At 40.8% G+C, this 22,746-nt stretch overlaps 1 protein-coding gene across 3 annotated transcripts; it reads left to right on the top strand.

Moving 5' to 3' along the window:
• The first annotated feature begins 1,997 nt into the window (after positions 1-1,997).
• Positions 1,998-22,363, top strand: LOC109934859 (retinol dehydrogenase 7-like). 3 transcript variants are annotated; one of them, XM_048599530.1, is made up of 5 exons: positions 1,998-2,472; positions 10,619-10,938; positions 17,229-17,487; positions 18,502-18,665; positions 21,866-22,363. In XM_048599530.1, exons 2-5 carry the CDS (start codon positions 10,626-10,628, stop codon positions 22,087-22,089), a joined length of 960 nt encoding a protein of 319 aa, XP_048455487.1. In that variant the 5' UTR covers positions 1,998-2,472; positions 10,619-10,625; the 3' UTR covers positions 22,090-22,363. The 3 variants fall into 3 exon arrangements, with proteins under 3 accessions (XP_048455487.1, XP_048455488.1, XP_048455489.1); XM_048599531.1 differs by lacking the exon at positions 1,998-2,472 and adding an exon at positions 2,959-3,082; XM_048599532.1 differs by lacking the exon at positions 1,998-2,472 and adding an exon at positions 3,092-3,578.
• The last annotated feature ends 383 nt before the right edge of the window (positions 22,364-22,746 follow it).

Raw genomic sequence — 22,746 nt, 5'->3', positions numbered from 1 at the left:
TACTGAAGCAGTCCATGTCCAAATGCAACAAAATCTAGACAATATCCAGGCTGGGCTAACAATTGGCAAGTAACATTCACAATGTCAGACAGTCACCATCTCCAATAAGAGACAGAGACGGAGACAATCTGTCTGTCCCTTGACATTCAATGGTGTTACCATCACTGAATCCCCAGTGTCAACATCTTGGGGTTACATTGGTCAGAAACTCAACTGGACTCACCTTATAAATACAGTGGCTAAAGAGCAGGTCAGAGGCTAGGAGTACTGTGGCAAATAACTCATGTCTTGATCCTCCCCAATCCTCCAACATGTACACAGCACAAGTCAGGACCACGATAGAATACTCCCCATTTGCGTGGATGGATACAGCTCCAACACTCAAGAAGCTTGACACCATCCAGGACAAAGCAGTCTGCTTGATTGGCACCACACCCACGATACCCACTTTCTCCATCACTGATGCTCAGTAGCAACAGTGTTTACTGTCTGCACGATGCATCACAGAAATTCAAAGATCCTCAGACAGCACCTTCCAAACCCACAACTATTTCCATGTAAAAGGACAAGAACAGCAGATGCATGGGAATACCACCACCTTCAAGTTCCCCTCCAATCCACTCACCATCCTGACTTGGAAATATATCCCTGTTCCTTTACTAGAACCTGATCAAAATCCTGGAATTCCCTCCCTAAAGTCATTATGGGTTTACCTGCAGCACATAGATAGCAGCAGTTCAAGAAGCCAGCTCACCACTACCTTCTCAAGTGTAACTAAGGCCTGGCAATAAATGCTGGCCAGCCAGCAAGGCCCACATCCCATGAGTGAATAAAAAGAGGTGTAAGTATATTTCAGTCTCTTGGTCCCTCCCAGCCCCTCATTATGAGAAATATGTCTGCTTTTCTTTTTCATTCAAAGTTGGAAATTGTCACATTTCTATAGGTTTCCTAAACCTACTATATTGTTAACCACTCACTTAATCAGTCTGCATCCCTTTCTAGCTTCATTTCTTTTCCTTACAGCTAACTTTCTCACTTAGCTTTGTATCATCAACAAATTTGGATATATCACACATTGACTTCTCAATTCAATCAAGAAATAAAAACACCAAACATCAAGTTATCTTATAGAAAAAAATTATACACAGCAAAATGATACCTGGACTTCAGGGGTTATTAAGAGAGATTATCAGGTCGTTTTTTTCTCTAAAATTTAGAAATATCAAGGGGTGATCTGATCAAAGTCTTCAAGATATTAGCAGGAAAGGACAGGATAGATATACTGTGTCTACTGATTGGGGATTCTAGAATTAGGGGGCATAGTCTGAGAATTAGGGTCAGGTTGTGCAGGAGAGATATTAGGAGGCAATTCTATACTTAAAAGGGTAGTGGATGTTTGGTGCTCTCTTCCACAAACCCCGGCAGTGATGGATCCGTTAACTTCAAACCTCAGATAGATAAATTTGTGTTAAGCGAAGATATTGAGGGATAATAGGCCAAAGACAGGTGTATGTAGTCAGGCCATAGATTAGCCATGATTTCATTGAATGGCCCCCTCCCATTCCTACTTTCCAAAGTTAAGATTAGAGCAGAGATAGTAGGTAGCTTTCTTGCTCCTCTGATGCTGCTTGGCCTACTGGGTTCATCCAGTTCTACACCTTGTTATTTAAGATTGGAGCATATAGTTTAGGTGAAAGTAGATGTTGAAATATCATGAAAAACGTTTTAAATCTATAACTGAAAAGGATTTGTTCTATTTAAAAAAATAGTAATTGACCTTAAATGGAGACAGTAAAGCTTCAGACAAAGTTATGTTTTCCAGTTACGATCTGTTATTGTTAATCACATTGTCCTCAAAACTCAGTTAAACCTCTGAGTTTTTAATGGCAGGGGCGGTTAGTGATTTAAAAGGAAGAAGTTTTGCCAAACGTCAGCTGATTTCAACTGAATAATCCACGAAGAGGCTGATATGTCCAGCGCACAGCCTTTTGCAGAGCACTGAGTGACGGACCGTTATGTCAGGATTTCCGCCAATCCGCACCGCACTAAACGTTGAAATTACACGTAATGTCAGAGAAATAATAATGTCGGTTTTCGCCATTTCACAAATCAAGGCCCCTCTCCCAAATCCACTTTCAATGTTTTTGGCCAGTTACCTCCTCCCGAATCGGGAATTCTCACATTCTGTTAACTTTACCAAGCACTAAAAGAAAACTGGAGAAAAGTATTCTAATAGTCTGTATGTTTAAGTAGTGAAATTACACATTAGATTCCTTAAATCAATATATGGAACTATGATCTGATTTGTTGATTAATTCTGGGGGAGGACGATGTTTCTCTGAGACTCTGTGCGTTCTGCTGGGAGCTATCCCAGTTCTCCGGAAGTCTCGAACTCTGTAAAAGTTCGTTGAGGTTCCAGTTGCTTAAAAACGGAACACCAAGTTGGACAACACTCTGGTTTAACTCTTGGAGGTACGATCTATGCTTTGAATTAACATCCACTGTCTGCACAATACGCTTAACTATTTATTGCAAAAATATTCAGGGAGAATTAAGGTAAAGCCTGCAGGGCTGGATGAACACAGCGGGCCAAGCAGCATCATAGGAGCAGAAAGGCTGACGTTTCGGGCCTAGACCCTTCTTCAGAAATGGGGGAGGGGAAGGGGGTTCTGAAATAAATAGGGAGAGGGGGGGAGGCGGATAGAAGATGGATAGAGGAGAGGAGACAGACAGGTCGAGGTGGGGGGGGAGGGATGGAGCCAGTAAAGGTGAGTGTAGGTGGGGAGTTAGGGAGGGGATAGGTCAGTTCAGGGAGGACGGACAGGTCAAGGCGGCGGGATGAGGTTAGTCGGTAGGAGATGGGGGATAGGTGGGAGGAAGAACAGGTTAGGGAGGCGGGGACGAGCTGGGCTGGTTTTGGGATGAGGTAGGGGGAAGGGAGATAAACGGAACGGATCCCTATTAAACCTCGGCAGAAAGAGCTGAAAGGGTGGTCTTTCCCCACTGCGTCAGAGGAAATTTTGTTAAAGGCTGGTTCTGCAGTCATTGAAACGGCCGCGCTGTTTGACCTCCATTAGAACTGGTGACTATTTGAAGCAGACGTTTATTTTTGGTTCGGATTTGGACGTTGCTAAGCAATTTAACTATCCAAAGCAGACGTAGGCGGACTTTCTAGCATATGCACTCGCCTGAATACGGGCCTGTGAATTCTCTTACACCGTTTGGGTCTGGTGGGACTCTTTAGCTCTCTCCAGGGTGCATACCAACCACAACTAGAATGGCTTGCAATCACGAATCCTGAAGATTTTAGCCATTTGGCCGAGGCTTGGCTTTGTTTTGGAGCTTTGCTGTGGGCTGACCTAGAGTCCCTCTGCTCAGGATATGTCCAGAGAGAGGACACATGTTTGCCTTCACTCAAGTTGTGTTCCCCAAGCTCTGTTGGACTGGTGAGGGTGTCCACTTCCACCTGTAACTCGTCTGCTCCACTTGCTGCATTTTCCAATGAAAAAGCCAGTTGTAGTTGGTATAAACATCTAGAATCAGTTGATCAGCACTTGGATTCTCTAACCGCATGTCAGGTAGAGTCTTTTTTTGTTTCAGACTGATGTGATTGAATCATTTTACTGATTTATATTTTTCTTTGTCCTCCATTCTCGTGAAGGTAGATGAGGTTGGAAATCCACGATGTAATGTTTATTTGAAAGTTTTTACTTGACAATGATGTTAATCTTTTAATGATGTCTTATTTCTAACTTATTTTTTAAACTCTGTAAAGTAATGCAACTACATTTATTCCTCTTCTGTACCCAAAATTTGAACTAGGCATTTGTACCTATATTGGCGCTGTAAGAGGCAGACATTGTAAAAGTTTTTCACTGTACTTCTACAGTAGAGTACACATGATGACAAAGGATATTCTGTTCTATTCACTAGAGCAATGTTACAGTGGAAACATCCAAATTATGGTATTAACCTGCTGTATTAGCTTGGCACAAGCTGAATATTAGCTATTAGCCATATTCAATAGGAATTGATTTCAGCTCATTTTTGCTGGAGGCAAGTGAGCGGAGTTGTTTTAAGTGACATTTTCTATTTTGGCCAGAATCCCTGATTTCCAATGAAAATTGGGGGTGGAGTGGGTGAGGAATTTGATGGAGGGGTACAAAATTCTGGATGCAAAGACAATGCAGATCGTGGAATGTTTCCCCTTGGTAGAGGAGTCATTAACCAGAGGGCATTGTTTTTAAGGTAAGGATCAGGAGGTTTAGAGGGGATTGGGGGGGCATTAACTGAGGGTTGTGGGTATCAGGGACTCACTGCCTGAAAGTATGATAGTGGTAGGAACCCTCAAGACACTTAAGAATTATTGAGCTGAGCACTTGAAACACCATAGAATACAAGGTTATAGGCCAAGTACTGGAAAATGGGATTAGAATAGATGAATATTTGAAGACTGATGGGTCAAAGGGTCTTTTCCATGCTGTAAAATCTCTAAATCTATCACTATAAGAGCAAAATGGAGAGCATGCAAAAATCTGGTGGTTAAAATTAGGAGAAATCCCAAGATATTTTAAAAGTATCCTAAAAGGGAATAGGATAAGTAGGGACAAAGGGGCATTGGTAGGACTTTAAAGAAAGATATCGATACAGAATTCAGGGAAAGGGACTGTGAGGTTCTTGAGCAGATTAACATAGAGAATGAAGAAGTATTGGAGGTTTTGGCAGGCTTAAAAGTGGACAAATCCCCAGGTCTGGATGAGTTGTATCCTAAGCTGCTGTTGGAGGCAAGGGAGGAACTTGCAGGGCATCTGACCCAAAGTCTTAATTACTCTGGCTACAGAGGAGGTGCCAGAGGACTGGAGGGCGGCTAATGTGGTTCCACTTTTCAAGAAAGGATGAACCAAGGCATTATAGACCAATGAATGTCATGCCAGTTTTTTTAAAAAAGCTAGTGGAGAAAATTCTGAAGGAGAGAATTAATCTTCACTCAGAGGCAAAGTTTGAGCGGGGATAGCTAGCATGGATTTTTGAGGGAGGTCACACCTAACAAATCTGCCTGAACTTTTTGAGGAGATCAGGTGTATAGATAGGGGTAAAGCCGTTGATGTGGCTTTTTTACATTTCAACAAAGGCTTTGACAAGAAGTAACAAGTCAAGGGATTACTTAATGAATGGCAGGACACTAGGAAACTCAGGAATAGGGGGATCTTGCGGTGCATGTCTCCAGGTTCCTGAAGGTAACAGGACAAGTTAATAGGTGATTAAGAAGGCATGCAGAGCTCTTGCCTTTATCAGTTGTGGCATAGGTTATAAGAGCAGGAAGGCCATAGTGGAGCTGTGAAAACTTTTAAGCCACAGCTGGAGAACTGTGTAGGCCTGGTCACCACATTATTGCACGGGAGGCAGTGCAGAAGAGATTCAGCAGGATGTTGCCTGTGTAGGAGCATTTTTAGCTATGAAGAGAAGCTGGATAGACTGGGGGGGAACCTGATTAAGATGTAAATATTTTCTAACCAACCATTTCAGAGATATTATTACACATCTCTGGAGCAGGTGGATCTTGAACACAGGCCTTCTGGCCCAGAGCTAAGGTCACTACCCCTGTGCCACAAGACACCTGATTGATGCATATATGCATCAGACAGGGTGGATAGGAAGTGGCTGTTCCCCTTAGTTGAAGGGCAGGAAATATTGTGGGGATTTGTGAAAAAGCATTTCCCACCCAGAGGCCGGTGGGAATCTGGGATACACTGCCAGTGGAGTCAGGAAGCCTCAAAACCTTTCAAAAAGTACGTAGATGAGCATTCGAAATATCATAACATTCAAGGCTTTGGGACAAGTGCTGTAGAACGGATTAGTGTAGTTAGGTTGGTGTAGACTCAATGGACTGAAGGACCTCATTTTAGTGCTGTATGACTCTAGAGCCTGGTTAAATTGTCCCCATTTAATTTCATTTGGTGGCAGTGGGGGGGGGGAAGGCATTCACAAATTAGGGATCCTCTTAAATTGACCTTCTTGTGAACGACTGAGGAGGCTGGTGAATAAAGAAAGAGAGTCAGTTCATATCTACTCGCCTAGGAGTTTGACAGTTTAGGCTATCCCCTCTTGAGCCTAATGAATTGGGAAATCTCACCCAGGGACTAGTCAGAATGAGGGCAAATAACTGACATTAGGGGTAATGGCATGAGACCACAGCTGAGAGTTACCTGTCAGTGGTAAATTGTAGCTGATTACAGCTGAGGTTTGCTTATTCAGGCATAAAGTTATTTCTGGTTAGATTGGCCAATTATTCCAGTTAGAGGGCAAATACACACCCTTTCAATCACAGAATTATTATGGTGCAGATGGAAACCATTCAACCTGTAGTGCCTGCACCAGTTTTTCAAACAAGCGTTACCTAGTACCAAAACACAGTTGCTGGAAAAGCTCAGCAGGTCTGGCAGCATCTGTGAAGGAGAAAACAGAGTTAACATTTCGGGTCCAAACTGAGTTCTGAGGAAGGGTCACCGGACCCGAAACGTTAACTGTTTTTCCCCTTCACAGATGCTGCCAGACCTGCTGAGCTTTTCCAGCAACTTTGTTTTTGTTCCTGATTTACAGCATCCGCAGTTCTTTTGCTTTTTATTACCTAGTACCAGTCTCCTGCTTTTCTCCCCACACCCATGTGCATTATTTCTATTCAAATAATCATCCAAGATCTGTTGAATAACTCAGCTGAATCTGATCCACCACATTTCCAGGCAGTGCATTCCAAATTCTGACTACTGTGTATTACCACTGCATTACCCTCTCTTCATTTGCACATCACTTTATAAATCTATGCTGTCTTGTACTTGTTACTTTCATAGAGTTATACAGTACGGAAACAGACCCTTCGGTCCAACTCCTTCATGTCGGCCAGATATCCTATACTAATGTAGTCCCATTTGCTCTGCATGCGAATGTTGGCCCTTAGATCCCTTTTGTATCTTTCTCCCCTCGCCTTAATCCAATGCCCCCAGTTTTGGACTCCCCTATCCTGAGAAAAAGAACATGGCTATTCACCCTTCCTATGCCATTCATGATTTTATAAACCTCTCTAAGGTCATCTCTCAACCTCTGCCCCAGGGAAAACAACCCCAGCCTATTCAGCCTCTCCCTGCAGCTCAAAACTCTCTAGGAACAACTCCCTATCTACACTATCCTAATATTGAACAACAACTAACACACATTCAACTTTTTTTTAACACTTCTGGGATGGTCCAGTTGCCAGTACAAGTTACATTACAAATATTGGGTAACATTTTGTGTTCTGCCCAATGGTATGTTTGGAGGGAAGGAGGCATTTACTTAAATGGATTAGAGACAGGTAGGACCCTGCCATTTTTCCAACTCTGTCCCATTTAAATCTGTGATTAGGCCTATGGAATGGATTCCCATTTCACCAGGAATTGGGATTCCCAAAAGGAAATAAATGTCCAATTAAGGTCCTCTTCCTGCTGGTGCTGGCATGAATTGGGCAGTAAGTGGGCCTATCGTCACGCAGGAATGCGGGTGACATGGTGGCTTAGTAATTAGCACTGCTGCCTCACAGCGCCAGGGACTCGGGTTCATTTCCATTCTCGGGCAACTGTCTGTGTGGAGCTTGCACATTCTCCCTGTGTCTGCGTGGGGTTTTTTCCAGGTGCTCCGGTTTCCCCCCTCAGTCCAAAGATGTGCAGGTTAGGTAGGTTGGCCATGCTAAATTGTCCATAGTGTCCAGGGATGTGTAAGTTAGGTGGATTAGCTATGGGAAGTGCTGGGTTACAGAGAAAGGTTAGGGGGTTGGATCTGGGTGGGAGGGTTGGTGTGGACTTGTTGGGCCAAATGGCCTGTTTTCACACTGTAGGGATTCAATGATTCTGAGTACAACAGGCAAACTGGTCTGGGCTGTGTGGAACCTGGGGAGCAGTTCCTTTGAAAAGCATTCTGTGCCTGATGAAGGGACATAGCTTCAAGAAGAAGAAGAAGGGCACCTGGGAGCCACTCCCCTGTCTTTACTACAGATTTGTCTGCACCTTGACCCCCCCATATTCTTCAATCTATGAAACCACTCTGATTTGGGACACTCCAAGATTATGGACCTCTAGGATTTGGACACTTCAACCAGTTTGTTTTAAAAACACTTCACCCAAATTCCCGTCAGTGAGATGGACAAAGGGACATACCATTTGGTTTGTGGGATTGCACTAACGCCATTTACCATTGCTGCGCCAGAGACTTGCAAAGTGCACAGCCTTAGGCATTGGCTGGAAGTCTGATCAAAACTTCTCCAATACGCAACCCTTGGGCTGGTTTTAACTGGTTCTCCTGAACCTCTGACCTTGGTTCCCATTGTTCTCTGTAACTGATACCTTCTGGCTGCTGTTTAATTTAGTTTGGCCAATTTTAGGTCAGGTCTTGATTTTTTTTTCTTTTCCAGCTGTGTCCAAGATTGAGCCTGTTCTCACTTGACCACCCTAGTTCCAGCAGCAGTTAGAACCTCCCCAGTTGCTTACTGGATAAAAGAGCTGTTCACCTTTTTAATTGGTCAGCAGCTCTTGCCAGTCAGAAATTCCTGCCCAAGGGCCCTGATCCTGTGAAGGTCCGCTGGTGACTTCTTAACTGTCTGACTGGCACACATTACTGGTACAGAAGGCAGCACTGGTCTATTGCCAGCTCCCCAGCCAGCAGTCTGAACTCCAACCTTCTCAAAGATGTGCAGGCTAGGTGAGTTGGCCGTGCTAAATTGCCCATAGTGTTCAGGGATGTGTAGATTAGGTGGGTTATAGGGTGGTGGGTCTGGGTTGCGTGCTCTGAGGCTTGGTGTGGACTTGTTGGGCCGAAAGGCCTGTTTTCACACTGTAGGGATTTTATGATCATCTTCTCAATGAATTTCCCCTCACTGTGTGGGTGTCTCAACATTTTCTGGGCACCACCTTATTAAAATTTATCACTTCTAGTTAATTCAGTCACTTCTGGGAGTGTGGAGATCTGTAGTGAAGGTGAAAAGGAGAGAGAAACTCGATAAACTAGTTTAAACGGTGTGGAGCTGGAGGAACACAGCAGGCCAGGCAGCATCAGAGGAGCAAGAAAGCGGTCGGGACTCTTCTTCAGAAATAAGGGGGAAGGGAACGCTAACATTTTGAGAGGAGGGGTGGGGCTGGGGCTGGGGCTGGGGCTGGGGAAGGTAGGTGGGGTGGTGATAGGTGAGTGCAGGCAGGTAGTGGTGGGGATTGGTCAGGTGAAGTGGGAGGAGCGGGTAGGTAGGAGAGAAGACAGACAGGTTGTTAGCTCAGAGGTGGGGATGAGAGGGAGGGTTGGTCGTGGGATGAGGCTGGGAGTGGGGAAATTATGAAACTGGTAAAGTCCACGGTGAAACCATTGGGAGGTTACAAAGCTTATAAACTTTTGCTTGGTGCTTCCTTACTTGGTCTAAGTAAAGAGGAGTTATTGAGAATGGTAACACAACAGTAGGAGTCAGTTGTCCTAAAGGCCAACTCCAAACTACCCTCAAGTGCTGCAATTAAATGTTTGTATTATCCAGGATCTGGGTATGAAAAATACTACCTTCTGAATATGGTTAACTTATTTACTTGTTTCAGAATGCACAAAGCAATTTGCAAAGTATGATGACCAACAAGCTGCAATATCTGGGAAATAATATAAAAGCAAAACAAGATTCTGGAAAAATCTGGGCAATGCTTCTTGATGATTTCACAGAACTGCAGTCCCATGTGCAATATGGGGGTATCTATTGAGATGTATGTAGAAGAGCCTTGCCTCACCAAAAGAGCAGACTTCAGAATAACTTTGGATTCTCTTGGGAATGTCATAAGCATAAGTAATTCTGGAGATGAAATTCTGAGATAATCATTTTACTGTCAGCAGAGCAGCTCGGGACATGAGCACCAATCCAGACTCTGGATAGAATAATTTGTAAATAAATTCCTTTGAATGATATGGCAAAAAACAAATGTCAAAATTGACAAATGCAAAATAGAAGTAGTAGCAATATTGCCTACCACACTAGCCTCTCTTGTATACTTACAATTACTACCTTAATGTTGTTATTAATATTTATTCACAGAACTAACAATCAATCCCTGTGTCTAGCCACCTTTTTTAATGCAGATTCTTTCAATAGCTCCCCTTTATTGTTTTCAAACTGAATCCAATTTAAAAGCTTTCCTCTTTCAATGCCTTAAACTTAAGCTCTTTCAAATGTCTAAGAAAATCAAGAAATAGTACAACTACTGAAATCTTCTTGCCAACAATATATCTTCAAATAACTCCATTAAATTTGTCAGCATACTGCCAGCAAACCTCTGAACCTTTTCTGCAATCATTTGTGCTTGTGTTAAGCAGGTTTCCATGCTGGTAGAAGCATTTCATACTTTCCTGACTCTTTACTCCATTTGGCAGTATCCATATGCATTTCTGTTTCAGACCACAATCTTACAAAAAGCTTCCACCAACTTTTCAATATCCCACTCCCAACCAAGTCATGGTCTGCTGCAATGGTGAATCCTCTGGAGAAACATTAGTGACTTCACAAAAGCAACATTTTTTTAGAATATAAATACTATTTTAAAAATTCTTTCTTGTTTTTTTTCCACAGTTCAGAAATGCTTCAATACCTGATTATATGTGTGCTGCTTTATGTCCTATACTACCGCTACAGAGATAGTCAGTGTATAAAGAATGTATCTGACAAGTATGTATACATTACTGGCTGTGACTCTGGCTTTGGCAATCTACTAGCCAAACATTTGGATGAACAAGGATTCCATGTGCTAGCTGCCTGCTTTACTGAGAAGGGGGCTGAAGAATTGAAAGAGTGCACATCATCAAGACTCAAAACTTTCCAGCTGGACATTGTTAACTCTGAAAGCATCATCAAAGCTGCAGAATTTGTAAAGTCTGAGGTCAAGGAAAAAGGTAATTTAAAGATTGGCTTGTGCCTCATCTGCCATATAGAAAATGTTATTTGTCTGCTGAGTACTGATTTTATAAATCAGTTTATCAGCTAATGGTAGTCACTGAAGTTTTTGAAAAATCCAGAGCAAGAGAAAGAAATGGAAGGTTCTTGTGGCACAGTGGTAGTGTTTCTACACTGTTTTGGGGGGAAAGGGGGGTGAAATCAGGAGAATAACTTTGGATCTCAAAGGTTCAGATATATCGTCTATATCTGTGTTTCTGACTAGGAAAGTAATCGAACCTTTACTGAATTGCTGTTATGCAAGAAAGTCACATCTGTGGCCTCTTGTATCACTGGTAGTGTTCCTGTCTCTGAACTAGAAGGCTTGACTACAGTCCCACCTGCTCCAGAAGAGTGTCCTAACATATCTGAACAGGTTGTTTAAAAATGTAAAACCACATCTTCCTAAGAAAAGAGCCTCTTGTTAAAATTCACTAATGGCTATTCCTCTACTGCTACAAAGTCCCTTGGACCTGGTCAAAGAAAGAGAATTGTTGGCATATCCTTCCACCCACAAATACCCCATGGTGATCAACGTTGGATATTTTTATTGCTTAATACTACAAAATACAATGGTGAAAATATCCACAGGAGACCAAGACTAAGTGAGTTTGCAGCTTTAAAGACATTGCCATTTTTAAGAACAGCTACAAGTAGTCCGAAGAAGATAGGAAGAACTGCCGATGCTGGAGTCAGATAAGTGTGGAGCTGGAGGAGCACAGCAGGCCAGGCAGCATCAGAGGAGCAGAAAAGTTGAAGTTTCAGGTCAGGATCCTTCTTCTGAAATGGCAGAAATTTCTGAAGAAGGATCCTGATCCGAAACGTCAAATTTCCTGTTCCTTTGATTTGCTGCCTGGCCTGCTGTGCTCCTCCAGCTCCACACTGTTATCTATAAGCAGTCAGAAGGAATTCGCAGAAACACCAATCAGGAGTAAGTAGCATTACAGGCTTAAAATTTTTACTTCAGGCCTTGCAAAAATCACAGGTGAAATGGTGTGCGGAGGAAAGAACATAACGATTAGTCACAAGTGACGGTTACAGATTCCATCGGGAAGCCAGGGTCAGTACGACCATTCCCAGTTGGAGGCTCAACTGAGAAGTGAACTTGCTGCAATTGAGTAAAGTTTAAAAAATCCCTATTGGGGAAGGGGAAAAAACTTCTAACAGTGCAGAAAAACCAGCGGAGAAGGCTCAAAGTAAAAACAAGAGTACTTAAAGGTTAGTGTTTTCATCACGGTGATTAGGCATCACAAAGCATGGCTACAGTAGGGATATCAAGGGCCCTAGAAATACACCGAAGTTGCAGCACTGGTAATATCACACAGCAGAGTGAAAGTGACAAAAGCTAAAATGGACAGATTATAACAGAAGTTAGAAAAATTTTGGGACAGGAATAAGTGAAAGAGATTCATGATTTAAATCGTGGTTCAAACAGGAAAAATTTGTTAAAGCTGCAGGCACAAGGCTTTTTGGAGAAAGCTCGGAAAAGGATGTGCATTATATATTAGTCCAGGGCAATCATCTAATTTGTTTGTAAGCAGGTGTAAACTCCGTTTTGACCAGAAAAATGTGGGAAACCTCCCAGAGCTAGTGCAACAAAATAGCATCTCACGTTGTGTATTAAAAGCTTTCAAGGAAAGGAAAGAATTCAAATATACTCCTCAGTTTAAAAGCTTAAGACAAGGAAAATATTGCCATTTAAAATAGTAAAAATCTTTAAGGGAAAGACGTTATGGTGCATTGACAAAAACAGCAGTTGCTGGAGAAGCTCAGTATGGTTTGGCAGCATCTGTGAAGCAAAATCAATTAACGCTTCAGGACGGGTGACCCTTCCTATAGTACGTTAGTTACTTTAAAACTTGTAATTCTGAAGTAAGAACAAATAATCACATTAGGAAGACATGGCAAGAGAAGGATATGACCTGTAAGATGTAATATCAGAGACGGGTCAAATGTTTCTTTTGAGAAGGATTATCTTAAATCATCGCAGGACCAGGGAAACAATACTGAATGCAGCATCTCATTAAGGAAAGATGTTAAATTGTTACTTGTTCAGGAACATTCTATATCTATTTTAATGAATCAGGTTATTCATTGAAGCAACACTAGTCTATTTGAACAAAAACTCTCACTGAATTTATTCAATCAAAATCAATCTTCATTAGGCAAAATGCAAGTGGCTATCTCCTGTTTTAAAGTATGACAATCTAGTCTCTTAAAAATAAGCAAAACTGATCTTCCCATGTAAAATCAGTGAATCAAATCAGAGTCTTGGTAGTCAGCTGCTAACAGGGGTCAACTTCCAGTGTTGCAGTGTCTGGTCTCAAGCCCACAGTCTTTGGAGTTTCAAGCTCTGAGTTCTTCTTCCTTCTTTCAATGGTCATTCCCAGGTTGTATCTCCAGTGTTTATTCACCAGTATATTTATACTCTTTCTTTTTCAACAAGGTGTCTGCATCCTTGCAGCTAAGAAGCCACCAAATCGTGTCATTTCAGCAGACACAATCTCGTTATTCTAGTTGATTAGGTTATCTGCTGGTGTTTATCTCATCAGACAAGACCTTGTTACTTCGGTTCATTTAGTTGTCTTCTGTTGAGCCTGCAGTAGGGTTAGGGTTATGCCCATAGTTGCTTAGAGTCAGTTGACTCGTCAGAGCCGATCACTTTTACCAGCATGCAATTCGGTCCAGCTACAAAGTTCAGAAGCAACTTGAAGTCACCAGAAAGGGTATCATTTCCCTACTATAAAACCAACTGACAGGTGTTCTGGCATGGCTATGATTCACAAATCCAATGCCATCAGAATATACATTGACTTAACACAGCTCAATAAGGCAGTAGTGAGGGAAATCTGCACCATGTCCACAGTAGACTGTTCAGTGTCTAAAAGAGTTTTCACTAAACTAAGCATGAGCAGTAGATTCTGGTCAGTGCTATTAGACAAGCAATCAAGCCTGCTTACTACTTTATCATACCATTTGGAAGATTTTACTTCAACAGACCGCCATTTGGGATTCATCAGCCCTAAAATTCTTCCATTTGATTATGTCCAACATTTTAGAAGACTTGGGCATCATGCCACATAGATAACAACATATTGATACATGAGGCTGTCAAGGAACACTACCAGAGGATCCATGCAGTTCTAAAACATCTACAGTCAAAAGGGCATACCCTCCACTGTAAGTGTGAATTTTCCAAGGGGTCTATTTGCTTCTTTGCCCACAATGTTAACAAGGATAGAATAATGCTGGAGCACGCGATGCTCACTGGCATGGTGGAAGCCTTTTGAGACTCCATCAACCCAGACAATACTATGTTAATTTAGTAAGTTTCTGTTTTGTTTTATAAGTTTCTGGTTGACTTTTAATTTGTTTGACTTTGATACAGTGCCCAAACAGGAGCTGGTTCACTTTCAACTTCCTATGTTAATAAAAGAATCAGGAGAGGTTTACTCTGTATTGGTGTCCCTGTCCCAGGAGTGTTTGATGCAGACACTGTCAAGGAGGCTTTACTTTTAGTTTAAAAGGTAGAGAGACCTTTGCTTTCAGTTTAAATGCTGAGCCCACCAAAAACAAAGGCCGTTAAGGAGCTTCCCATTCCAAAACTGGTTCATGACCTGCAAAGATGTTAAGCCTGATAAAGCAACAAAACCTTTGCCTCATTTGGCAACCATGACTGGATACTTGAGGCAACTCATCATCAAGGATGGTGTTGTGGCTAATATTGGAGGATACTTTTCAAAAGATCAAAGACATGCTGATGTCCACAATGATTCCAGCCTGCTGCAGTTCATCCTTTCCAGTTGTCATAACCATCTACAGACATGGGAACAATGCCTTTCAGGAAGAATGGGGATGAGAAACTGGTGTGTTGTGCCTCTAGAGCATTGTCACGTGAATGCAAATTATGAGCAGAAGTCTGTTTTGATCATATGAGCATCAGCGAGATCTTTACACTTTATCCGTGGCCTGAAGGTGCTCATAGAGACAGATGATAGTTTGCTAGAGTGTCTCCTTAGATGCAGAGATTCTAATTCCAGTTTGAGGTTTGCCTCCAAGATGCAATATGTGCAGGGGAAGATATAAATGACAAGGACGCACACTCTAGAGTGACATTTGACAGCCCTATAATGAATAATAAGGAATTTGTTCATGAAGCTGAGTCATCTACAACAGCCATCGTGATAGCAAACCAAAAACATTACATCAAATATGATGGGAATAAAAGACCAAGAATGTATCACCATTTATTAGCATTGCATCGAAGTGTGGCGACATTAAAGATTTGGTGGGTTGGCCATGAAAGCTTATATTGAGCATCAACATTTCACATTTGTAAATGACTTTGGTATGTGATGAAAGGTAATTAGCTGACAAAATAGAGGTTGCCTCTTTAATTCTAGCTAAATGACTAGCACGAAATGGTTTTCTGGTTTGTATGTAATACTAAAAACATTTTAGAAGGGCAAAGCTTCCACATATAAACTCACGATATTCCAAAAAGTGTGTAGGGATTCTGGTTTGCAATCAGTAAAACTGCTGATTTTTTAGGTGGTTCAAATCACCTCCAGATCCCTGGTTCTGACACTGGACTTATTTAGGGAATGTGAACTGAAGAAGGCAGTAGACCGGTGTTTCAAGGCAAAAGAATCTGCGTTTATCAAATACAAAAGGTGAGTATATTGCAAGAAACAGAAAGCAATACAAAGTAGTGAAATTGATGCAATCAATTATACAAAGGACAGTACTTAATAGTGTAGTTAAGTTAAACACAGGTTAAATACAATTAGAAGCTAAACAGCCGTTTTAATCACAGACACCTTAATCAGTATTCCTACCCTTGGGGTTCCCTCCACCGTCTTCCCCTCCCTGCTAGCTAAGTTGGATAGTTTGGGGTCTCAGAAATAAGCTCACCACTAGGGATAAACGTGATTTTGACATACAGCTGGCCATTCCCACTTGCCATAGCAGATGCTTCAGTGAGGACTTTGGATGGTGTAGGCTTTCGGTCTGGGTTGAGTCTGCTGATGTGGTAAGACGTGTTTTGGATTTATCAGGTGGGTACTTTGGTTTTCTTAGCTTATGGTCGTTTTCATGAGTTGGTTTTAACCTCCAAATGTGTCCGAGGCCAAATGTTGTTGATTGGGTTGGTGGTTTTCAAAGGTCGTCGGTTATCCGGTCTGCAGGTTGTGTTTGGTCGCTATTAGTTGCAAGTGGCTGTAGGGATTGCTCTCGGAGGGTGGTGAGGGTTAGCTGTCAGGAGTCCTTCTGGTGGTAGCTGCGGGGATAACTGTCAGCTGAGATTGCTCTCTTTCGGATCCCTCTTCTGGGGGTAGCTGCATTGATAGTTCTTGGGGCAGATTATTCTCTTGGATCCCTGTTTCGGAGGTAACTGTGCGGATAGCTCTGGGGTGTATTTAGTTGTAAGTTGCTCTTGTGTATTTTTCCAGAGCATAGCCCACTTTTTTTAAAGTTATTTGCAAAGTCCAGGATTTTGGTCCAGTTTTTCAGAATATGGGGATTTTTGCTCTATCCTACAAGTGTAACCAATGTTTAATGTAGAAAAAAATCAAGAATCAATTTGAACAATGCAACTTCCCTCTTTAAAAATCACTGGACTCCAAATGTTAACTCTGCTTTCTCACTTTTAGATGTTGCCAGACCTACTGAGTTTCTCCAGCAATTCCTGTTCTTTTACTGATGTTGGTTGAGGGATAAAAGCTGGCTGAGACATTAATAAAACTGCTGTCTTCAAACAGTATCACAGATGTATATGAGAGGGTAGATAAACCTTGGTTTAGCATATCAGCTGAAAAATGATACCTCTAGTGCTGTACACCCTCAGTCCAGTAATGCAGTATCAGCCTAAATGTGCCAAGTGAGGCTTAAAATTAAAAGGTAAGAATCTGGTCACTTGAATGGTATCTAGTACCTTTTTTATAAATGTTGTTCAATATTATACACAAATCTGTACATTATCTTTTATTAACAATTGCAGTTTTGAAGAAGTGATCATACAGTGTTAACTTAGTTAATTTTAAATATTTTGCATATGTCACAAGTCATCATATTTAGTTTCATAGAGGGTTTAATAAATCCCTTATGATTTAGTCACTTTCTATGAATGGTCCCTGCCTCTCTCACTTCATAAATTATGCTCACATCAAAATAAATGGAACCACAGAGCATTGTCAGGAACACATAATAGGGAATAATCTGAAGTTTATTTTTTTTTTTTGTTTCTCTCTAGGTCTATGGGGGCTGGTGAACAATGCTGGAATCTCTTTACCTGCTGGACCAAGTGACTGGCTAACAATAGATGATTACAAAGCTGTACTGAATGTCAACCTGATTGGACTAATTGAAGTTACATTGAGTGTGCTTCCACTGATAAAGAGAGCGCGAGGTAGAATAGTCAATGTAGCAAGTATATTTGGTAAGATCAGTTGTATGGGTGGACCTTACTGCATCTCGAAGTACGGTGTTGAAGCCTTCAATGATGGTCTCAGGTGAGTTAGAAATTGCAGAATTGGCCATTAATATTTGCTATGTTCTAGTATCTTCAATTTTATAATCAAATAACAAAGTAAGTCAGAATAACATTTGTTGACTTGATGCTTACTTTATAATGTTAATCAAGTGCATTATCGGTGTAGAGGGATTTTTTTTTGTCCATGGGATAATGATGTTTATTGCTCATTTTTAATGGCCTTGGGAAGGTAATGGTAAGTCACCTTCTTCAACTGCTTGTTGCAGGTTTGAAAGATGTCATGGAAAAAGCCTTGGCAAGTTGCTGCAGTGTATGTTGTAGATGCTGCTTAGAGTCATAGAACTGTAGAGCATGGAAACAGACCCTTCAGTCCAACCTTTCCATTCTAACCTAAATAAATCTGGTCCCATTTGGCCCATAACCTTCTAATCCTTCCTATTCATATAGCCATCCAGATGCCTTTTAAAGGTTGTAATTGTACCAGCTTCTACCACTTCCTGTGACAGCTCATTCCATGTACGCACCATCCTCTGCATGGAAAAAGTTGCCTGTTAGGTCCCTTTTAAATCTCACCTCCCCCCCCCCCCCCCCCCCCCCCCCCCCCCCTCCCCCAACCCCCTCTCTCCCTAAACCTATGACCTTTAGTCTTGGACTCCCCCACCCCAGGGAAAAGATGCTATTTTGATCTTTCTTATTAGGTATATTAATGACTTTGTCTTAGTAAAGGCAGGATACATGGAATTTTGTAAGTAAACATAATAGGCTATGTTACTTAGATGTAACTTCATGTTAATGATTCCTGCTCCCTTCTATACTTGCTCATACAAGTATAGAGTCACCTCAGCTGTATAAATTGGTGTGCAGAAAGTTGTATGTGTTCCTTCATGGGCATGAAAAGTATTGCAATTGGAAGCAGTACAAACATTCCTCCATCACCATTATGAATTGGATTAAAATAAAAACAATTATACTATTCTTTTTTTGTTTTGTGATTTGTTAAAAGCTGTAACAAATCAATTCTTTTTTTTTCCAGGAGGGACTTGAGTGAATTTGGAGTAAAAGTTCTTTGTATTGAGCCAGGCTTCTTCAAAACGAATATGACCAATTTAGATTTAATAACTGACAACTTTAAAAAAATCTGGTTCAGGTTACCACAGGATGTAAAAGATGACTATGGAGCTGATTATCTAGATAAAGGTAAGTTGTTCTAAGTGTAAACTACAGATACTTCTAATTGCTTTTGAACTGTAAATCTATGATACAGGCAGAAAATATTGCCTAAGTACCCAATCTTAAAATCAGATGAAAATTCTTTTCCCTTAGCTGCATTTCATATGTAGGAAGCAGCATATTTTAGAAAATGCAAATATATTTGAGATTTTAAATTTGTTTATCTACGTGTTTTTTCCAGTTTAAATTGGCACAGCCACAGTACCGTAACTAACCTTGATGAGAACTTTTTTTAATAATTTTTGTGAATAAACTTTTAAAGTAATTCAGTGTGCGTATAGAGGGCTGTGACATTCTATTTCAATCACTCCATATGGGCATCTAGGACTCAGATCAAGTATTAGATGCAGGATAAAGTTTCCTTTGATCTGACATAATAGTTTTTCCCAGTTCTAACATCAGGTGACCACCACGGCACTTCTGCTCCAATTTGGGTATCGGACACCCTGATCCCATGTTGTCACATTGACATTAATTAAACACCACCTGTCCAAGTCCAGGTCTCAATCTGCAACATATAATATCAATATAAAACTTGGAAAGATTTCTGAAAAATACCAAAAATGTATTTGGGACATTGTTGTGGATACTGGCAAAACAGAGTGCAACATTAGAATGCAAAATAAATTTATAGATTTTATTTCTCAACATTATGGTCTGCATTATTACTCTTGTAATTATTATAGATTTTTTAATAAATTTTGATCTCTGGAAACCTTTTGGATAGGATATTACATGTAGAGCTGGATTCCCAGGTTAAAATTCAGAGATGAGCTGACCGCTGCATGAATAGATAGACCATTAACTGGCTCGTGGCGTGATTTATGTCTCCACTAGGAGACAGTGCTGCCTCAGCTGCTGGCCAATCAAATAGCTAGAAGCTCTCAAATCCCAGCAGTGCCACTATGAGCATTAGTTCCCAGTGACCATTGTTGCTGGAGATAGCTTTAAAAAGTGAGTGAAGGTATTTCACTGGGGCCAGGCTGGAAGTCATTGCAGGGAGCAGGTGACGGGCTGGGCCCTTGCCATATGTGTGGACAAACTCCACTGCTGATAAAGTACTTGCAGGCCAGTGGACTACAAGCTTCTCACACACAAAGTACCATGCTACCCAACAGCATGGTAAATAAACATTCTCCCAAATCTTGGCCCAAGGTATGCCGGCTTCAGGTGGAGGATCCTGCTGATTACGCCAATCTGTAGGATTGAGATTTCCCCAACTGGAGACAAAGATTCAAGAGGCAGATAGGATGCAGGCACGTAGTGAACTTTATTTCAAGCAAAAACTGGTTAGCACAAGGAGAGGGCCAAAGGATCTTCTCTAAATCTGGTTTCGACATGATGCTGTTATCCCCTTAATCTTCAGCTCAGATCAGAAGAGCGATCAATGACACACTGATTTTACAGTGAAGAGCAGTATTTTTATACGTTGTGTTACAATAATCATACACAGCGTGGTTACTGTACCCTCCCCTTCTGTGGGACCAATCATGTAAACCACCTGATCAATGATGAGCATTCCTACAGACAACTCTCTAGGTTCTAATTTTTTTTTATGATTAACAATTACTGCAATCTCTAGGCCTTGGGATCTTTCTATGTTGCATTCATAAGTTACTGGCTGTCCTCCTTTTGGTAATGACCTCATTGTTTTTCTCTAAGGATTGTTTGAATTCTGTTGTCCATTGTACTGGCTATCTCTTATCAAATTCCATTACCCCTTTCTTTATAAAAAGTTGATTACTATTAAAAATGTGCAATATTAATAATAATTATAATTTCGATACTTTTTTAGCTAATCAGACAAGATATGCCAGGCATCTCTTTAATGGTTTCCCTTAGTTCTTTCATTATAAAGTTTTAAATCTATCTGTGATTATTTAAAGAATCTTTGACTAGAACGTATTAATATTGTAAATGGTTTCAAAGAGACAGCTAATTTCTGCAAGATAGCTTTAGCTGCTGTTTTCGTGGCTGAACACATTCTTTAATGAGTCTAGAATTAACTAAATGTTGTGATTTTTAAAAGCTTTTAAGTTACAATTTCATCAGTTCTTCTGTGTTTTGTTACAAATCGTCCAGATGTTCTTTTTGAACCTTCTTTATCGCTGTTTGCATTTTTGGGATCTTGCCATTCAGAGTGCTTTCTTTTGACTTGGACTAATTTCCTTCTCAAAGGCCCATTGTCTTTTATATATGCTGAAGCAAGCTTTTTAAAGCACTGCCATTTTTGTGTCTCTTAAAATAGCTAGAATTTAAAAGCCTGCTTTTGAGTTTCATTTAAAAAAAACAGGCAGCTCCAAAATCATGTTACCACCAAACTACCCAATTTTACACCTGCATCACTCCACCATTGGTCGTCTTACTGTTAACTAAGCAACTGAATTACCCACTCTGAAGGAAAAGCCAATAAAACTGGTAAATGAGACATATTGATCTGACGTATCTTGTATTCTTCAGAACATACAATCTGTACATTCATTTCTAAGCATTACTGGCTTTTTACTTTATTTTTAAACCCTCTGTGCTGACAATGTATCTTTGTTTTAATGATTTAGTTATAGCCTGCCATTAGTGGACAATTTTTGTGGATTTCTATACAGCTCCGTATCATTTGACCCCTTTTAAAGAGTTTTCAGAGCCTGGAGCATTCAGTATTCAAAATTTAATCTTCACTATTCGTGCGTTTCAAATTTATGCATGACAGCATATTAAAATAATAGGCGAAGGTCACCTGGCCAATGTCAGGCTGAACTGCACAGGATTAGAACCACTCAATATTTCAGCGCCCATGTAGACTTCTCAGATACAATGCTAGACCAAGTAAGGTAAAAATCTGGGACACTCTCCTCCATTCTATGACCAGTTATATTAATTTAGGTTTACCATGATTATAATTCTGGATATTTCATCTACCTTCCATCAGTCATTATTTCTGCTTTACCAGTTGTCCTCAGCTGTCTTTTGAAAATTTGCAGAGCGGAAACTTCACTGCTTAGCAGAAACCTTGATCTAAAGTTTGATTATCTGGGGGTAAAATATTTTAAATCAACCCTGTCTATGTGTGCTTTCTATGTACGTCCTGTAGTCTTTCAAATCAGTCATATTGTAGCTTGCTTTAATTAAGGTGATGTTAATTAATTTTAATAACTACTTGTATTTTGCAGTCAAACATAAACTTAAGACGAGGCTTGCAAAGCTTGCAGACCCAAATTTGATGAAAGTGGTGTGGTGCATGAATCATGCTCTGACATCTGTTCACCCTCGCACTCGCTACTCAGCTGGACGAGATGCAAAACTGTTCTGGATTCCTCTTTCGTACATGCCAACCATCATCTCTGATATTGTGCTCAGACTTGACAAGGTTAAGTCAGCAAAATGTATCTTGTAATATGCATTTGAGAATGCTTCTTTACAATGAAAGAAATCTGTTAACAGATTTTCATTTTGATTTTCACTTCACTTTCTGTATTGTACAATTCTATATAACTATGTGCATAATAAGAAATATGATTGACCCAACTGTGTATTTTTTTAAGAAAATGCTTTTATAACTGAGGTTTTCGACAATCTTGAGAATAGATGACTGAAGAAGATGAAAGGCCAGCTGCTGTGGCACCACTTTATGAAATAAAGAACAGCTAACACTGCAAATTGAGAATTCATTCTCCAAACTGGGAGTGTTTTGTAGTGTAACTGTTTAAAAACAAAGGCCTGTGATAGAGTAGAAGGGAGGAGAGATCAAAATGAATGATAGTAGTGTAGGGAAAAATATTTGATAATGGCACATATAAAGAAAGCAAATTAGAATCTCTAGGTAGTCTAACCAGAGATAAATGTGGAGCTGGAGGAACATAGCAGGCCAAGCAGGAAAGCTGACATTTCAGGTTGGGACCCTTCTTCAGAAATGGGGGAGGAGGAAGGGAGCTCAGAAATAAATAGAGGGAGGAGGCTGGGGTAGGGGAAGGTAGGTGGGATGGTGATAGGTGAATGCAGGTGGGGATTGGTCTGTGAGGTGGGACGGACAGGTTGTCAAGTCAATGAGATG

The sequence above is a fragment of the Rhincodon typus genome, chromosome 7, assembly GCF_021869965.1.
Source record: "Rhincodon typus isolate 14 chromosome 7, sRhiTyp1.1, whole genome shotgun sequence".
NCBI classification, from domain to species: Eukaryota; Metazoa; Chordata; class Chondrichthyes; order Orectolobiformes; family Rhincodontidae; genus Rhincodon; species Rhincodon typus.
Note: the sequence above shows the minus strand (reverse complement) of the source record. Positions and strands in the feature narration are given on the sequence as shown.

Bases quoted from the DNA above. Each gene is read 5' to 3' on its own strand.
- LOC109934859 (XM_048599530.1), top strand. From the start codon at position 10,626: ATGCTTCAATACCTGATTATATGTGTGCTGCTTTATGTCCTATACTAC. The intron at 10,939-17,228 runs GTAATTTAAAGA...GTTTCTCTCTAG, and splicing joins GTCTGAGGTCAAGGAAAAAG to GTCTATGGGGGCTGGTGAAC. The intron at 17,488-18,501 runs GTGAGTTAGAAA...TTTTTTTTCCAG, and splicing joins GCCTTCAATGATGGTCTCAG to GAGGGACTTGAGTGAATTTG.